At 39.5% G+C, this 16,344-nt stretch overlaps 1 protein-coding gene across 4 annotated transcripts in view; it reads left to right on the top strand.

The window, feature by feature from the left end:
• The window catches only part of LOC116709637 (protein jagged-2-like), an 81,620-nt gene that overhangs the window by 34,178 nt on the left and 31,098 nt on the right, over positions 1-16,344 (top strand). For all 4 annotated transcript variants that reach the window (XM_032548283.1, XM_032548282.1, XM_032548281.1 and 1 more), the window contains exons 4-5: positions 3,640-3,894; positions 4,516-4,576. In XM_032548283.1, the coding sequence (XP_032404174.1) occupies positions 3,640-3,894; positions 4,516-4,576 (316 nt within the window). The remainder of the gene's footprint in view (positions 1-3,639; positions 3,895-4,515; positions 4,577-16,344) is intronic.

Genomic DNA, 16,344 nt, shown 5'->3' with positions numbered 1-16,344 from the left:
TGAATTTTATCCATAGGGTGTCTGGGCTCTCCCTTAGAGATAGGGTGAGAAGCTCAGTCATTCATTAATGAGGGACTCAGGGTCGAGCTGCTGCTCCTTCACATAGAGAGGAGCCAGTTGAGGTGGTTCAGGCATCTGGTTAGGATGCTTCCTGGTCGCCTCCCTGGTGTGGTGTACCAGGCACATCCCACCAGAAGGAGGCCCAGGGGAAGACTCGGCTGGTCTGGAAAAGCCTTGGGATTCCCTCGGAGGAGCTGGCCCAAGTGGCTGGGGAGAGGGAGGTCTGGGCCTATTCACTTAGTCGGCTACCCCAACAACCCGACCCTGGATAAGCGGAAGAACGATGGATGGATGGATGGATGGATGGATGGATGTTGTCCATTAACATTTGTAATTGTGTGGGATCAGCAAAATGGCAAGTCCAAATCATCAACCTTCCACCACTGTGCTTGATTATGAAATGTTTGCAGAATGTGCTTGTGCTGAATTTCTTTCCAGTTTTTTGAACTGAGGTTACCTTCAATGAACAGGGCTTCTCTAAAACATGGTTGCTGTGCTAAATAGTGTAAGAGTGAAGCAACAGGAAGAAGATTCCTTACAAAATGAAGTTAAACTGTTTTCATTGCTGATTCACTGTTGCATGAGTAATGTTTTGGCAGAGCTTTCCATTCCAGGCGTTCACCCTGAATTATTTTAACTGTCACATCTGGTGTATGAAATAAAAGAGAGTATGAAAGGTTAGAACCCATGCTGTTATGGTCCTGATCGAGCAAATTCAATCAAGGTTCACAGTGATTAGATTAGAAGGTGTAATTCATTCATTCAGCTGTTTATTTCGTATTTTATGCGCACAGGGTAAATATTGGTCATTGATAGCAGTAGAGTGGTTTGAACTGAAATGAACACATACAGCCTTGAATTTGATCCTTTCTACACACTTGGTTTCTGAATGCCAACATAGCCTGACTGAGAAAAAGCTTCAGCTGTTCAGAAACATCTAATGTTATGCGAAGGTAAAGGCCTTGGCTCCAGGTCAAGGTTCAGCTCTGTCTCAAACAACAATTTTAAAAGAAGTCAGGGGCCAAAGAGCTGGAGCTCCCCAACGAAGCTAAGACCTAAAGACGTTTTGCTCTCTGCTTTTGAAAAGATGTTCCTTTTAAGATGTTCCTTCATTGTGCTGATCTTGACACTGTTTATGTAAGCTGGTCTTAAGAACCCCCGCCTAACCCCTCGCCTGCTCTCCCTAGTAACAACCGCCTCTCTTAGTATGGCTCCTGCACTTCAGAGAGAGTTCTTGATTGGTCTATATTTTTATATCTAATTGCTGAAGATGAACAGCCGTGTTGGGTGTGGAACTGAAATCTGTGGCAGCGTGTTAATTCTCAGCAAGTTTCAATAAACTAGGACAGTGAAAAAATAGGGTTTTTTGTGCTTTTTGTGAAGGAACTGATTATGTTAAACACGGAAAGGCATGCAAGCTCGGTGTCACGTTCTGCACACTATTAAACAGAATTTGTGGTTAAGTGAGCTACTATTCTGAAATTGATGTGGAAATCAATGTCATTAATAGTTTTTGGGTTTATCTACTGCAATTTTGTTTTCCTATTTTGTGCTTATGGTTCTAGACTGTCAATGCTAAATGCAAATGTTTCTACTATAAAACAGACACTGGAACTGCAGGACTGAGCATAAGAAGCATCACTGAAGCTCTGCAAGCTATCTTACAGCAAACTTACATGTTATTTATAGGGATTTCATGAGCGCTTAGCATAAAGTAGTGCAAAACTGATGTGAAAGAATGAAGATATATGGTTTTCAAAATGTCTAACAACTGAAAATCTGAAAATATCTGTGATGGGCATTTCAGCCTCCATGAATCCAGACTGCTGCAGCTCCAAATGCAGGTCTTCAGGGATCTGTCTGAAATTTCTTTTCTCTTTGGAAAATACACCAAGCTCAGTCTAATTTAACCATAGTTTCCGTGAACAAAAACATTCCACGTCTTACAGCAAATTCTTGGTTGAATTTAGGTCTAGACTTTGACTGGACCATCATACGAATAGGCGTCAATCCAAAGCACTCTGTTGTAGTTCTGGCTGTATGTTTAGGGCAGGGGTGCCCAAAGTCGGTCCTCGAGGGCTGGCATCCTGCATGTTTTAGTTCTCTCCCTGGTTTAACGCACCTGGATCAAATGATGGCTCCTTAGAAGGCCTAAGAAGAAAATTGACATGCTGAAAAGGTTGTTGGTACTACCACGGAGAGAACTAAAACGTGAAGGATGCCGGCCCTCGAGGACCGACTTTGGGCACCCCTGGTTTAAAGTCACCTATGTATCAAGTCTTCTGCAGCTTCAGCTTTGTTCCAAGACTGTCCTGGATTTAGCGCTGTCCACCTTCCCATCAACTCTGGCCTGCTGAAGAAAAGCTTCCCCACAGCATGATGCTGCCACTTGTATGTCTCCTAACTAATGATGCAGTTGTACCATCACATCACACTGCTTGCAAAACACAACCAGGTCATAAACCTGTCTGCCATATTTTAGGTGAAATTACACTTTGGGTTTTTGAATGGGTTGTCTAGTTAGTTACTTTGCTACTGTGTTCTTGCACAGTTTGGTCAGAACTCGAAGTCTTACAGTATTGTGTATAATGTAAGGAATGTGATGTCATGAAAATGACATTATTGCGTCTAAGAAAAAACTTACAGCATTATTAAAAGTGCTCAGACTGTAACTAAACTCAAGTGAAATGACTATAAGGGCAACAGGAGCAAACCTGCTGGGTCATGGGTGTTTCTGTTCCTTGAGAACAAGCTAAAGTGCCTTTCCTATGTCGCCCTTCCCTGCCTGTCCCTCGTCTCATATTATTTCCTTTTTGGCTCCGATGAAGTCAGGGCCGAATATCCTGAGAGAGGGGAAGATGGTGGAGGGGGCAGAAAAGCCTTTTACTGAGCAGGAAAACACTTTTTGGTTATCAAGCTAGCACAGGCCTTGCTGCTACACCCTCTGTTTGTGTTTCCTTCATTTTTCTATTCTCTTCCACCCTTTCCTCCACTTATTTCTTCTACATTCTTGTAAAACATGGAGATGTTTGATAGGAGATCCCCCCCCCGCCCTCCCTTCTTATGTGCACTAACAACTGGCATTTTCCAAAGCTCCATGGATTCATTTGGTGGAGTCAGACAGACCTGTTCAATGGAATGTCATTCAGAGGTTTAGGTGGTTTAAACCAGGGGTGCTCAATGCAGCACCGAGAGAGAATAAATAAAAAATTGCACTTCTAGACACTCAAAGTACACAAAAAATTTATTTAAAGGCTAAAAAAGTGGATTTTGCATGATATGTCCTCTTGAAATCAAACAAGGTGTGTAGTTTATTCAATGCCAGCTTTGCTGTTATGGGACAGTTTATGTCCTTTAAAAGTCTTACATTTTTATTTCAAGATCAGAGAATAATCCTCTATGCAGACGACACTCACCTATTTGTACCAAGTTTAATAATTATATTTGCTATATAACAAGTATAACCAGACGTAATGTCTAATTTGGATATTTTTTCATTCAAACAAATCCCCCTGTCATTCACCATCATATCTAACAAATTATGCTATTTTAATTTCTTTGTACTTTTGTTGTTTGCAGATGATGAGCTGCTGATTGAGCGGAGCATCTACAAGGGGAAGATTAATCCTGGCGAGGGGAAGCAGTCAGTAGAACATAAAAGCTTCATCGCCACAATTAAATATACCATGCGTGTACGCTGTGATGAACACTACTATGGCATGAGATGCAACAACGTATGTCGTCCCCGGGACGACTATTTTGGACATTATGTGTGCGACCATTTTGGGAAGAGACATTGTATTGAAGGCTGGGAGGGAGAGGATTGCAAAACAGGTGAGCAGATACAGAAGAATACAGATCAAAAGGCAATAGAGTTGCAAATTAAAAACATACTTCTAAATTTTGGGACACAAGTCAGTTCAATGAACAAAATTTTAACAAAAATAAATGAAAAAAAGAACGATTTTCTTCACTTTGACTTTTCTTGGCTTTTCTTGTCTCCCTAATTAGGAGTTGATGGTTTTCTTTCTTTCTTTTTTTTTTTTTTTAAGAAATTCAAATGCAGTGGAACAAAAAAGAGCAGAGTCATAAGTAGAGCAGCTGGACAGAATAAGAACTACACAGAAATGCTTCCTTAGGTCATTGGTCACACATCCAAAGTCAGATCTGACTTCCTTGTTTGCCTTTTTGGATAAAGCTCAGAGGCTGACGGAAGTTCATGTAGAGTGTCACTTCAGAAGAATCTGAAGAATGCTTCCAAACTCCTGTCAGTGTTGAACAGCACCCCCAACTCTTTCACAGTTTGTTTCCCATCCATTTCAAAAACAACAGCAACTTCATCCCATAAGCAAAGACATAAATTCAGATTTCCAGAGCAATATTGGGGTTTTCTGTGAATTAAAATAAAAATCTTTCTATTAACTCAAAAATATGTTTTCTTTTTTTCTCTCAAAGCCATCTGTAAACAGGGATGTAGCTCGTTACATGGGACCTGCAGCACCCCTGGGGAATGCAAGTAAGTCAGCTCTTTCATGCATGTGTATGTATGTCAGTGTTTGCTCCTCTGGCCACATGCTGTTGGGGATCTGTTCATGTCAGATGATGGATTTAATTTCTACAAATAAATAATAATTTATAATTTATTATAAATTTATTTGTATAAACAAATAAATTTATAATAAATATAATAGATATAAATCTAGTCATTTTGAACTATTCACTCTTTATTATTCACTCCTAGGTATATATATATATATATAGTATATATACTGTATATATACAGTACAGACCAAAAGTTTGGACACACCTTCTAATTCAATGGGTTTTCTTTATTTTCATAACTATTTATAAAGCAAGAAATCCCACTTATTAACCTGACAGGGCTCACCTATGAAGTGAAAACCATTTCAGGTGACTACCTCTTGAAGCTCATCAAGAAAATGCAGAGTGTGTGCAAAGCAGTAATCACAGCAAAAGGTTGCTACTTTGAAGAAACTAGGATATAAGGGGTATTTTCAGTTGTTTTACACTCTTTTGTTTAGTGCATATTTCCACATGTGTTATTATAGTTTTGATGCATTCAGTGTGAATCTACAATGTCAATAGTCATGAAAATAAAGGAAAATCATTGAATTAAAAGGTGTGTCCAAACTTTTGGTCTGTACTGTATATATATATATATATATATATATATATATATATTAGAAATTTTGTATTTATCACCTAAGATGGAGTAGCTTTCAACAAATAAGCAATTTCCCTTTGGGGATCAATAAAGTATATCCTATTCTATTCTTACGCAGGTTAGAGAGTGTCACTCCTCTTCCTAATCTTGCAAAGTGCCCCTCATGCTCCAAGTTCATCGTTTTGCACTGCTCTGAGACCCTTGCTCTGCTTCCTGTCATGAAGCAGGCCGTCTCCTGGCCATACACACACACGCACACGTTTGTCATGCTATCTTTGTGGGGACTTTCCTTTGACTTCCATGCAGTCTAGCCCTAACCCTAACCCTAACCAAAACTCAATTCACACCTTAGACCTAAACCTAACCCTACATCCAGAATCATAATTTCCCCTTGTTGGGACCAGACTTCAGTCCCCCCAAGGACTCCACAATGTAATATGAGTCAGGAAAATGGGCCCCAAAACTCATCCAATACACAGCACACGCACGCACACACACCCACACACGCAGTTAGAATGAGACAAACATTACTTGATTCTGCCCTTTCTGTCGTCCTCCATGACTATTTGTAGCTCTCATCACCTTGTCCTGTTTTGGACCTTGTTGTTGAAGCTTGACAATATTGACAAGAACATATTGTACTGTTGGAACTCTTTTCGTTTGTACAATTTGGGTGGCTAGTAAAGGTGTGCCGATCGATCGGCCACCGATCATAATCAGCTGATTTCGGTAAAAAAGTGTATGATTGGTGATCACCAATCACTGTCTCTTGTTGACGATCATCAAAATCGATCACCTGCATCTCACTTTGCAGCATGCGTGCGCAGCTTATCTCCTCTTTTCTTCACATTGCGCAAGCACGCAGCAGTAAGTCTGAGTTCATCTGTCATGTTGGATTTTAGTTTCCTTGTCCACATGCAGGTGCGCACAGAAGAACAGAATTTACTGTTAAGAGGGTTTGTTTTTAATCAGTCAAACGATTGTTCAAGAATCGAGACTAGAGGACGTCAGAAGGAAACGAGAGTCCAGGTAGGTTCGGGGGTCCGGGACAGCAGCGGATCGGAACAGCTTGGAGGTGCCAACCAGCGAGACGCGCCCGACCAGCGAAGTTCCAGGCTTGGCTCCGGGAAGCGGGATCTAGGTCTGAGAGGTAACAGAGAGAAAAGGACAAAATGACTGGACGATACTTAACATGGACTATGAGAGATCTTAGGGCTGAGTCTGACCAACAAGTGGTAACCATCGAGCAATGACTGGTGGTTCCACCGCTTCGTAAGAAGCCTGCCGCTGGTTACCGGAATCCGTTGCAGGTGCGTCAGGCTGTCAAACTCCTCCGCGTAGCTCGTCTCTGGAAAGAACCCTCACTCCAACCTGAATCCTGACATCATCTTTAAGATGATGAATGCATGGTTCTAGAAGCACTGAAGTTGCACTTTTAAACCGTTTGTGTGCCAGCATTCTGCATCTTCTGTAGACAAATGATACTGGCTAAATGTTTGCTGTTAAAGTTGGCATCTGCTTCTTCTTGAGAGTTGTTTTTTCTCAACAGAAAAACTCAATATTTTCTGTTGAGTTTGGATTATATTTGATTATCGGTAGCTTAAATTGTAGAATGTTTAACCAGATAAAACATAAACAGGATTATTTTATACTAAACGGATTTTTACAACATAGTTTGAGGTTAAACCTTTACTCTATTTGTGAAAGCACAAATAGGGAGCATTTGCCAGGCTTTCATCGGCATTAGGACTTCCTTAATATTGGAATAGCAGAAAAGAGTCAATGAGAACTACTCAAGGAATACTCAAAAACTGAAACACAACTGAATTATTCAACACTTATTACAGATTCTCTAACATGCATTTTGTCTTCAACATATTTTCTTTTGTTAACAATAAACTATATTATGTGTTATTATAATATAAAAACATGAGTAATTATTATATTACAAAAATCTGGCACCAATCATGTGAAAGCAATATTATGTTATGACAGATTATGTGTCATCTGGGAGCTGGGTGCATCATTCCACTCCTGCAAATAGGTCACTAATTGTGTGGACACATGCTATTAAAGTTGCTTTCTTGACTAAATATATATCCTTAACATTGTTCATTTTAAGGTAATATCTTTATTTATCATAAAGCATAGTCCTCCCATGTCTCTTCTTGCCATTTCCTGACTGAAACATAAAATAGAAGCCGCTAGCAAAATAAATGTATTTGTGCTGAAACACTCAGATATAGGCTATGTAGACTGTAATGATACATCCAGCTTGCAAAATATAATAATACACAAGACTGACTCAGAGATGACACACAACTAAAGTAAAGGTTTTATTTGTCATGTTTTAAGGAGTCAGTATTTTATTGAAGATTATTTTTGAGTTTTTATGTTTGTCTAACTTTAAAGAAATTAATAAATCTTAAACAATTCAGTAGCACCTTCTGAGACACTAGTTTAATGATAAATATTTTGAGCTATGTGAACTTGGTGTGATGCTAGACTTGATGTACAACTTTTACATTGTTATCTTCAAGCTCCAATCTGTGGTGATGTACATTGATGTAGTTAATTTAAGTTCTGTTTTAACAATGCAGAGTCACTGAGCTGCCAGCAGACAAATAAAGGTAACACAGTGCTAAGAGCTTGGAAATGCCAGGAGAGCAGTGAGAAGGAGGGGTTAGGGCGTTTTAAAGATGCACGTTTGATTTAGTTAAGCACTCATAAATAATGAAGCTGACATTTCTCACTGAAAATGGCCAGAGGATTGGTGGAGAGAGAGGAACACCCAGGAATGTGCCTCAACATGTGATCTGAAGCTTCATGGCTATGAGGGAAAACACACACAAATTGACTCCTGTGAAAAGAGAAGAGAGGATAAGAGCTTCTTTATTATGAATTTCTGGGTCGTTGTTTAAATTTATCAAAACAGATGCAGAAAAAGGGCCTTCTTAATGTGCAATGGGTAAATCAGTTGGGCCTGCTGGGTCTTACAGGAACTTGGTTCAGGAAAAATTAGAACATGGCTTACAATTTTCTCATACTATAGAAAATGAGTTTTCCCAGCTCATGTTCACTTTCCTCAGTTTTTTCTTTCTGAATTATAATTGTTCAAAACTTTTTGCTGCCACTTTTTTTTTTGATTAATAACCATCACTCTCTCATATTATTAAAAGATGTCTACATTTTGTTGGAAATGAATGACACTGATTTTGACTCAAATTTCACATCATTGTCTTAGAAAGTGCCAAATACATGAGTTTGCTCCCAAACTCACACTATATTGTCAAAATTATTTGTTCACCCATCCAAAATATTGGGATCAGGTGTCCTAATCAGTTCTATGTATAAAATGAAGCACCTAGGCATTTACAAACAGAATGGTTCGCTCTCAGGAGTTCAGTGAATTCCAGTGTGGAACTGTGATAGGATGCCACCTGTGCAACAAATTCAGTGGTGAAATTCCCTCACTCCTAAATATTCCACAGCCAATTGTCAGCTGAATTCTAAGAAAATGGAAGTGTTTGGGAACGACAGCAACTCAGCCACCAAGTGGTAGGCCATGTAAACCGACGGAGCGGGGTCAGCAGATGCTGAAGCACATAGTGTGAAGAGGTCACCAACTTTCTGCAGAGTCAGTCACTACTGACCTCCAAACTTCATGTGGCCTTCAGATTAGCCCAAGAACAGTGGGCAGAGAACTTCATGGAATTTGCTTCCATGGTAACCAGCTGTATCCAAGACAAACATCACCAAGTGCAATGCAAAGCATCAGATGCAGTGGTGTAAAGCCATCGCCACTGGACTCTAGAGCAGTGGAGGAGCTTTCTCTGGAGTGATGAATCTCGCTTCTCCATCTGGCAATCTGATGGACGAGTCTGGGTTTGGTGGTTGCCAGGAGAACGGTACTTCTCTGATTGTATTGTGCCAAGTGTAAAGTTTGGTGGAGGGGGGATCATGGTTTATGGTTGTTTTTCAGGAGCTGAGCTGGCCCCTTAGTTCCCGTGAAAGGAACTCTAAATGCTTCAGCATACCAAGACATTTGGACAATTCCATGTTCTCATCTTTGTGGGAACAGTTTGGAGCTGGACCCTTCCTTTTCCAACATGACTGTACACCAGAGCACAAAGCAAAGTCCGTAAAGACATGGATGGAGAGTCTGGTGTGGATGAACTTGACTGGTCTGCACACAGTCCTGACCTCAACCCACCTTTGGGATGAATTAGAGTGGAGACTGAGAGCTAGTCCTTCTACTAGTCTTCCAGAAGTGCATTTGTGAGGTCACATACTGGTCACACATATGTGACCTCACAAATGCACTTCTGGAAGAATGGTCAGAAATCCCCATAAACACTCCTAAACCTTGTGGACAGCCTTCCCACAAGAGTTGAAGCTGTTCTAGCTGCAAAGGGTGGACCAAAGTCATATTGAACCATTTGGAATGAGATGTGACTTAAGCTCATATGTGAGTCAAGGCCGGCGACCCAATACATTTGACAATAAAGTGTACTATCATAATGATAGTGTGAAGCTTTATTAATGATGATGTCATCATCAATAACAACATTCAGGGACAACAGCCTGTCCCTGAATGTAAGCAGTAGATCTGTCACAAGATATTGGTGATCGGGTTTTAACAGCTTACCCGTCATGAAATGAAGCAGTGCTTTGTTAGATATGCTTTACTGTCACAAGACGTATTGCGGCATTTAGCTACAAAATACTAAACAACAAATGAAAAGTCCCATTTTTCTCTCTAAAATGTACTTAGTAGAAATATGTGGCAGTTTTTTTGTCAACGTTTAATAGAACAGCTAAAGAGATCTTGAATCAGTAGTCAGATGATTCAAAGCTTGATAAAAAGTTGAAATGGAGCAGATGTTTTGTGAGGTGACTGATAACTTTCAGTAAACAGTAATGACATTGTTCTCATAGATATGAAAGCCTAAACAAACTGATAAAAACAGTTAGAAAATGGAAGAAACACCCGCTCACTATCTTTCACATTTGATTTAGTTAAGCACTCATAAATTTAGTTTAATTTAGCAGTGTACAAGCAGGCTAGCCTTGAAGAAGGGAATCAGAAGTCTCGTTCTTGTCATGTAACGGTGTGGTGAAGGTGGTGAGGCAAACGCTGTAGACCCAGGTTGAGATGATAAATGGTTGTTTTAATGAAAAAGAAACGTCAAAACAGTCCAAAACAAGTCCAAAAACACAGACAGCACGACTGAGCGGAAGCCAGGGCTCAACGCCGGTAGCAACTGATTTACGACTGGACACACGAAGGACTCAGAGCACATTAGACAAGGACCCGACAAAGACACAGACACACAGGTGACACTAAATACACAGGAGGTAATCAGGGAATGAGAAACACCTGGGAGTAATCAAAGGGAGACAGGACAACACGGAGACTCAGAGACACAGGAAACTCAAAAATAAACACACAGAAAAAAACACGGAACATGACAGTTCTAGCTTCTGACACAAACTACGCTCCCATGTGTGACACTACCGAACCCGTCGCCAGGCAACAACAAACTAAAGTCAGTCTCCTGGATTTAGCTGTGAGATCTGCCTATGCATAATTCAGTGGTCCTATGTGCGCTGTCAGGCTGTCCAACAACCCCTGTTCTGTCAAGTCAGCATACGCTGTCAGATCGTCATATGCTTAGCACGAACTGATGGCTATATCTGTCAGACAAGTATATGTTGTCATTAACATATGATTTTATTTAATCAGCAACATAGAATCATGACGTAGATCCTCATACACTTTGCTACTAACAGTTGTATGACATCCTGACTTAGTGGTTAACTAGTCAGACCATCATCAAGCAACAGGGAGGCCAGTTTTACACGGTCGTTGACTGCAGTTCTAGCTAGTTCCTACTTTAAGTACACTTTGAAACCACCACAATGCATGTATATCTATCTAGTTATCATTGAAAACAATTTATTGACTTATTTTTGCCGTAAATTGTCACGTATGCTGAACTGATAACTTCTCTGAAGGTCAGACTTCTTAATGCGCATGCGCAGCCATGCATACTCACTGCATGTATGCTCTTCTGACAGTGTATGATGATCTGATGGAACACCCCCTCTACCTCTTCTTCTGCCCACCTGGACGTAGTACTTCTGAGGGGTGGCCATTGTGGCCAGGCAAGGTATTTTAGGCTCTGGCAGCCCCAAGGGCCTCTTCTGTTGATGGGACAGTGACAGGGCTCTTGTCCACAAGGTTTTCACCCTTTGGCTTGTGGCTGCCTAAAACATTTTCTCTACCCTCCCACAGTAGACAGACTCTCCACACCGACAGCACTGCTGCTCGGACTGACAGTGAGCAGCGCACTGACCGCAGAGCCAGACTAAGCCTCGCTTAGCAAACCCTCCTCTCACTCTTGACTGTGCTCCACATTCTCTGACATTAAAAAAATGAACTCAACGAATTGTTGCTAGATAAAGCTATGGCCAAATATGATTTGGAATTTCAAACATAGCATAGTTTAATAAGTCTAATTTAATCTTTTACTTATTAAAGTAAGAAAAACTGCTTTTTTAAATACAAAATAACAGGGCTGAGTGAATTCAACAACCCAATCTGTTCCTTTGCAAAGTCTCGTATAATATTGCGTTAAGAAGACATCGGGGATGCTCAGAAGCTCACCCTGAAGTAAATTTAGTGGTACAACTGTTTTTAAGAATATATTTTTGGTGCAGATATTATGAATAGGGATGCTCCCATCAGGTGGAAAAATGGAAAATATGATCTGGCAATAAATTCACCTAATTTAGACATGAAACATGCAAAATACTTGCAGGCACAATGCAGCAGGTACTCTGAAAAACCTGAAAGCAGTAATATAATATTTAACAGCAAGTTTTTATGTCTATATCATGATGTCAAGTAAAAAAGGAAACATTCATTCAAAGTCAAATGCAGGTTGCATCAAAATAAACAGTCCTGAGTTACTAAATCAAAACTTTCTGAGAACATGGCATTGTTTTGTGCTGGCTCTGATTTTTCTAAGCCGAGTAATTCTGCAGAATGCCAGAAGGAGGCAGAGGAGCTAAATTTTTTTTCAGAAATTATCTGTATTATGTTAGGACAGCAAAATTTTTTAATATTTTGTTTAAGTTACATGCTGCAGGGGAGTGAATTCAAGCAAGCGTTCGGTGTGAGAGTTCACTGCCAGGCGGAGGTTGAACGGCTCTCTGTATGTGACATATTACTACTAGTAGCGCGTAGTGGTGGATCAACAACGAGAGCACAACCAGCGTTTTACACCGCTAGCTTGTTGACTTAAATTATTTTTGGGGTTATTTGTTTAGCTTTCTGACCGTCATGCTAATTAGGGTGAGTGTTGGTAGCGTGCGCTTCTTTACCTACTGTCTGTTCCCTTTTTTCCTGCAGTGATCCTCGATGCAGCCAAACTCTGTCAAGTGTTTATTTTTAGATGTCTTATTAGACTCGTTGTGTTGATGCCTTTTGACGTGCTTCGCCAAAAGTAATTTTCCGCCACAACTTGCAAACTTCCCCATTCACTCTCAGAGCATTATAGTTCCACACGACATTGCTTAGGATTTACTGCTGTGCAGTGTGAAGAAAAGAGGCTGCGAAGTGAGATCACACCATCTCACTTCGGCAACAAGATCGGCAATAAGAGACAGTGATCGGCAATAACCAATCATGCACTTTTTTACGGAAATCGATTGTGATAAGTTTCCGATCAATCGACACACCTCTAATATGAATATTTTTGTTTGAGGTTTTTGAGAAAAAATCCTAGAGGAGTTTTGTAACTATTACAAAACTCTATAATATTTCTGAAAAACTGTTGTTTTTCAGAAATACAAAAGAGCAGTTACACCTCTTCAAATTCTTAAGTACAAGACACAGATTGTATTCTTTGAGTCCCACTTAAAAAAATCTTATATTTACAGTTTTGCCCCAAATGATCCAAAACAAATGGTGCAAAACAAATTCACATACCTGAGTCAGAAAAATTACTTGTGAATATTTGTAGTTGGTGTACTCTATCTATGTTGTCAAATTCTAGAGAAAGTCACCAGCCATTTCCTTCTGTCATCAGTAGATGACTGCAGTATTTTGTATGTTCACCATGTGTTAGTTTGTGTTAAACCATCCAGCAGAGTAAACAGAAGTGAGAGAGGTAGTCATCATGAACACATGTGGGATTCACTCCTTTGGGGTTAACAAAATAATGCCTCAAAAATGATGGTTGATTCTTGATATACAAGAATATCTGCACTTCCTCTCTCTGTAGCTGTAAAGAATTTTGCAATCATACTTTACCAGAGGTTTTGTTTAATTGGTAGAAATGTTTGTTCCATAAGCAAAAGTGGTGTGATTTGAATTTCCTTAACTAAACTGTGGAAACTGTTGACATATTTTAGTTTAGTAAATCAAACTAAGACTATTGCTGCTATATATATTAAAACTAAATAAGTAAAGCAAAATTCAGTGACTGCCACACAAACTTAAGTCAGCAAAGTTGGAGCTGCAAAGTATTTTTGATAAGTTTTACTAAATACAATAAAGGTTCATTTATATACTGAATATTACTCAATTTTGTGGAAATTATTGACATAACTGTATTAAGTAAATGGAGCAATGTATTTTTTTGAATACAGGTTGTTTTTATGCATCTTGGAAAGGTTAGGTACATGGCCTTCAAAACTGTTTCACATTTCATTATAGATACAGACTTTAGTGTGCTGCATTAGGATTTTATGTCAGAGGTCAACACAAAGTTAAATACTCCAAAGCTGTATTATATTGTTGCCAAGTTACTATATTATTGGCTTTTAATTTTAATATGACAATAATGATAACATTAAAAGCCATCATTACATTATTAGTCCATACACTCTCTGAGCCTATGCTTTGTAGACAACCATTCATTCATAGCTGCAAGTTATCTCTGAGCAGCTTCCCTGTCACTGGTAAAGAAATATATCCCAACAGCTTTATGCTGCCACCGCCATGTTTCACTGTGAAAATGATGTTTAGAACGATGTGCAGTCTTTGTTTTCTTTTTTACATTGTTGGAATATTGTTGTACAACTCGACCCTTCTTTAAACTGAACAACAACTTTCCTGCCTGCTGTGTTTCTTGGTTGTCATGATGCTGTTTGAGCTCAAATCTTTAGCAAACCTTTGGGGCCAGAACCAGAACCACTGCTGCTATACATGCAGTTGGACTCTGTTTACCAATTAGTTTACTTTTAAAGGTAGTTGCTTTCTGTGTTCATAAGAGGGGTAGTTGCTTTCTCTGGGACAGTGATGGCATAGTTACTTTGAAAAAGTAACTTTAATAGGATTAATGATTACTCCTTGAAAAAGTAACTTAGTTAGATTACTGACTACTTGATAGGGAAAATAACTAAGTTACATTAAAAGTAACTTTTTTAGCTACTTTCAGCAGGGCATTGCTAACAACAATGCTCTGCCACCTGTGAAAATTACAATGAGCTTTGCCAATACTTAATTGTAAGCTATTTTAAAATGGTAAAATCAACAATGTATCTCCACTTATAAGGTTGAACTGAAGATGAGATTTTTTTAATGGTTACAACAGTACAAAAAAACACGATAGTAATTTGTGTATGTTTTTGTGTGTTTCACTATTGTCTGGAAAACTCTAAGAAGGATTTTAAAGCCCCCACCTCTACCCCCAGCCTCCAGATTGTGCGTTATGGTCTTGCGTTTGGTGTCAGAGCACAGCGCACAGCGCTGGCTCCACAATTCAGATGGCTGCTGCAGAGATTTGTGACACTTATCTTAATATTAATAATTATAATGGCGTTTAGTTGCACATTTTTACGGACTCGTTCATTCGTGACTGTTTTTACGTTTATTGCGCTGTTCATATTAGTCTTGATTAGGCCTGTCGCGATAAACGGTAAATCAATTAATCGTACGATAAATTAAAACTATCGACATCATTTTAATTATCGGCATTATCGTCTCTTCCGGCCTTTTTCTCTTTCTGTTGATGACACCAAATGAAAAAAGGCTCAACTTCAGTGCTCTCCACTGACCCCCCCTTTCTCATTTTACTTAGTGTAAAGCCCAGCGCACACGAGATGTCTGCCGATTGTCGGCCCATTTTCAAAACCTGACAGACCACACATTAGCCGACAGAAATCCTAGGTATAACGGTTCAATCGGGTTCGATCCTGCCATGTGGTGTCCAACAATGGGCACAAAATAATGGCTACAAGGCCAGTGAACTAATTTTAAAACCAGGCATTAATCAATGCTTTACTACAATCTACCTGCTTTGCATGTGGCTAGTGTCAACGTAAAGTCCTGACCCAATGAAAATCATTAGAACCTATTTACCTCAAGTTAACGAAGAACAGCTGAAAAGTTACCGGGTTTATCAACTGCGGTAGCAATTTCGCTCCAACTCCTCCCCTTGTCTTTTCTATATTCTTTGCATGTTGAATAAACATTAATGTTGTTTCCACATATCATCTCCAATGTCCCCTGGACTTCGGGTTGCGCCGTGTCAGCTGTTTGAGATTCCCCTCTGTTATTTCCCCTCAGAAAGCGCGGAGGAGAATCCGCGCTTTCTGATTGGCTACCTGTCACATTCAACAGGCTGCGTTAAGCTCCCAGTCGGAGAAAACCCCTGATTTAGATCGGGGGCACACAATCTTAGAAAGCCCAACGTTCTAAGATTGTCGTAAGAAGAAAAATAGCAGCAAAAAATCATGTAGTGTGAACTATTGCATCAGGTAGTCGATGTTCCCATCTTCTCTATTTAAATCAAATTATTACTGAAGGGCAACATGATATACAGACTTCATAATCTGCACTCTTTTGGTTGAATGCAGTATTTATTTCCACTTTGGCTTTATGTTGTTTAGTTTTTTTTTTCAAGTGAGTTTTTTGTTAATGGAGACTGAGAATCCATTTTATTTTTGTTTTTGGTTGTTTTGTTTATTTTGTTTATCAGTTCCAGCGTTAAGTGTTCTTTTGAAAATAAAGTGTATCTATCTTTGGCAGGAAATCGCATGCATTATTATGTCATTTCCATTAAATCAGTGTAAAAAGGTCTTCAAAC

Source organism: Xiphophorus hellerii, chromosome 19, assembly GCF_003331165.1.
Source record: "Xiphophorus hellerii strain 12219 chromosome 19, Xiphophorus_hellerii-4.1, whole genome shotgun sequence".
In the NCBI taxonomy this organism is placed as follows: Eukaryota; Metazoa; Chordata; class Actinopteri; order Cyprinodontiformes; family Poeciliidae; genus Xiphophorus; species Xiphophorus hellerii.
Note: the sequence above shows the minus strand (reverse complement) of the source record. Positions and strands in the feature narration are given on the sequence as shown.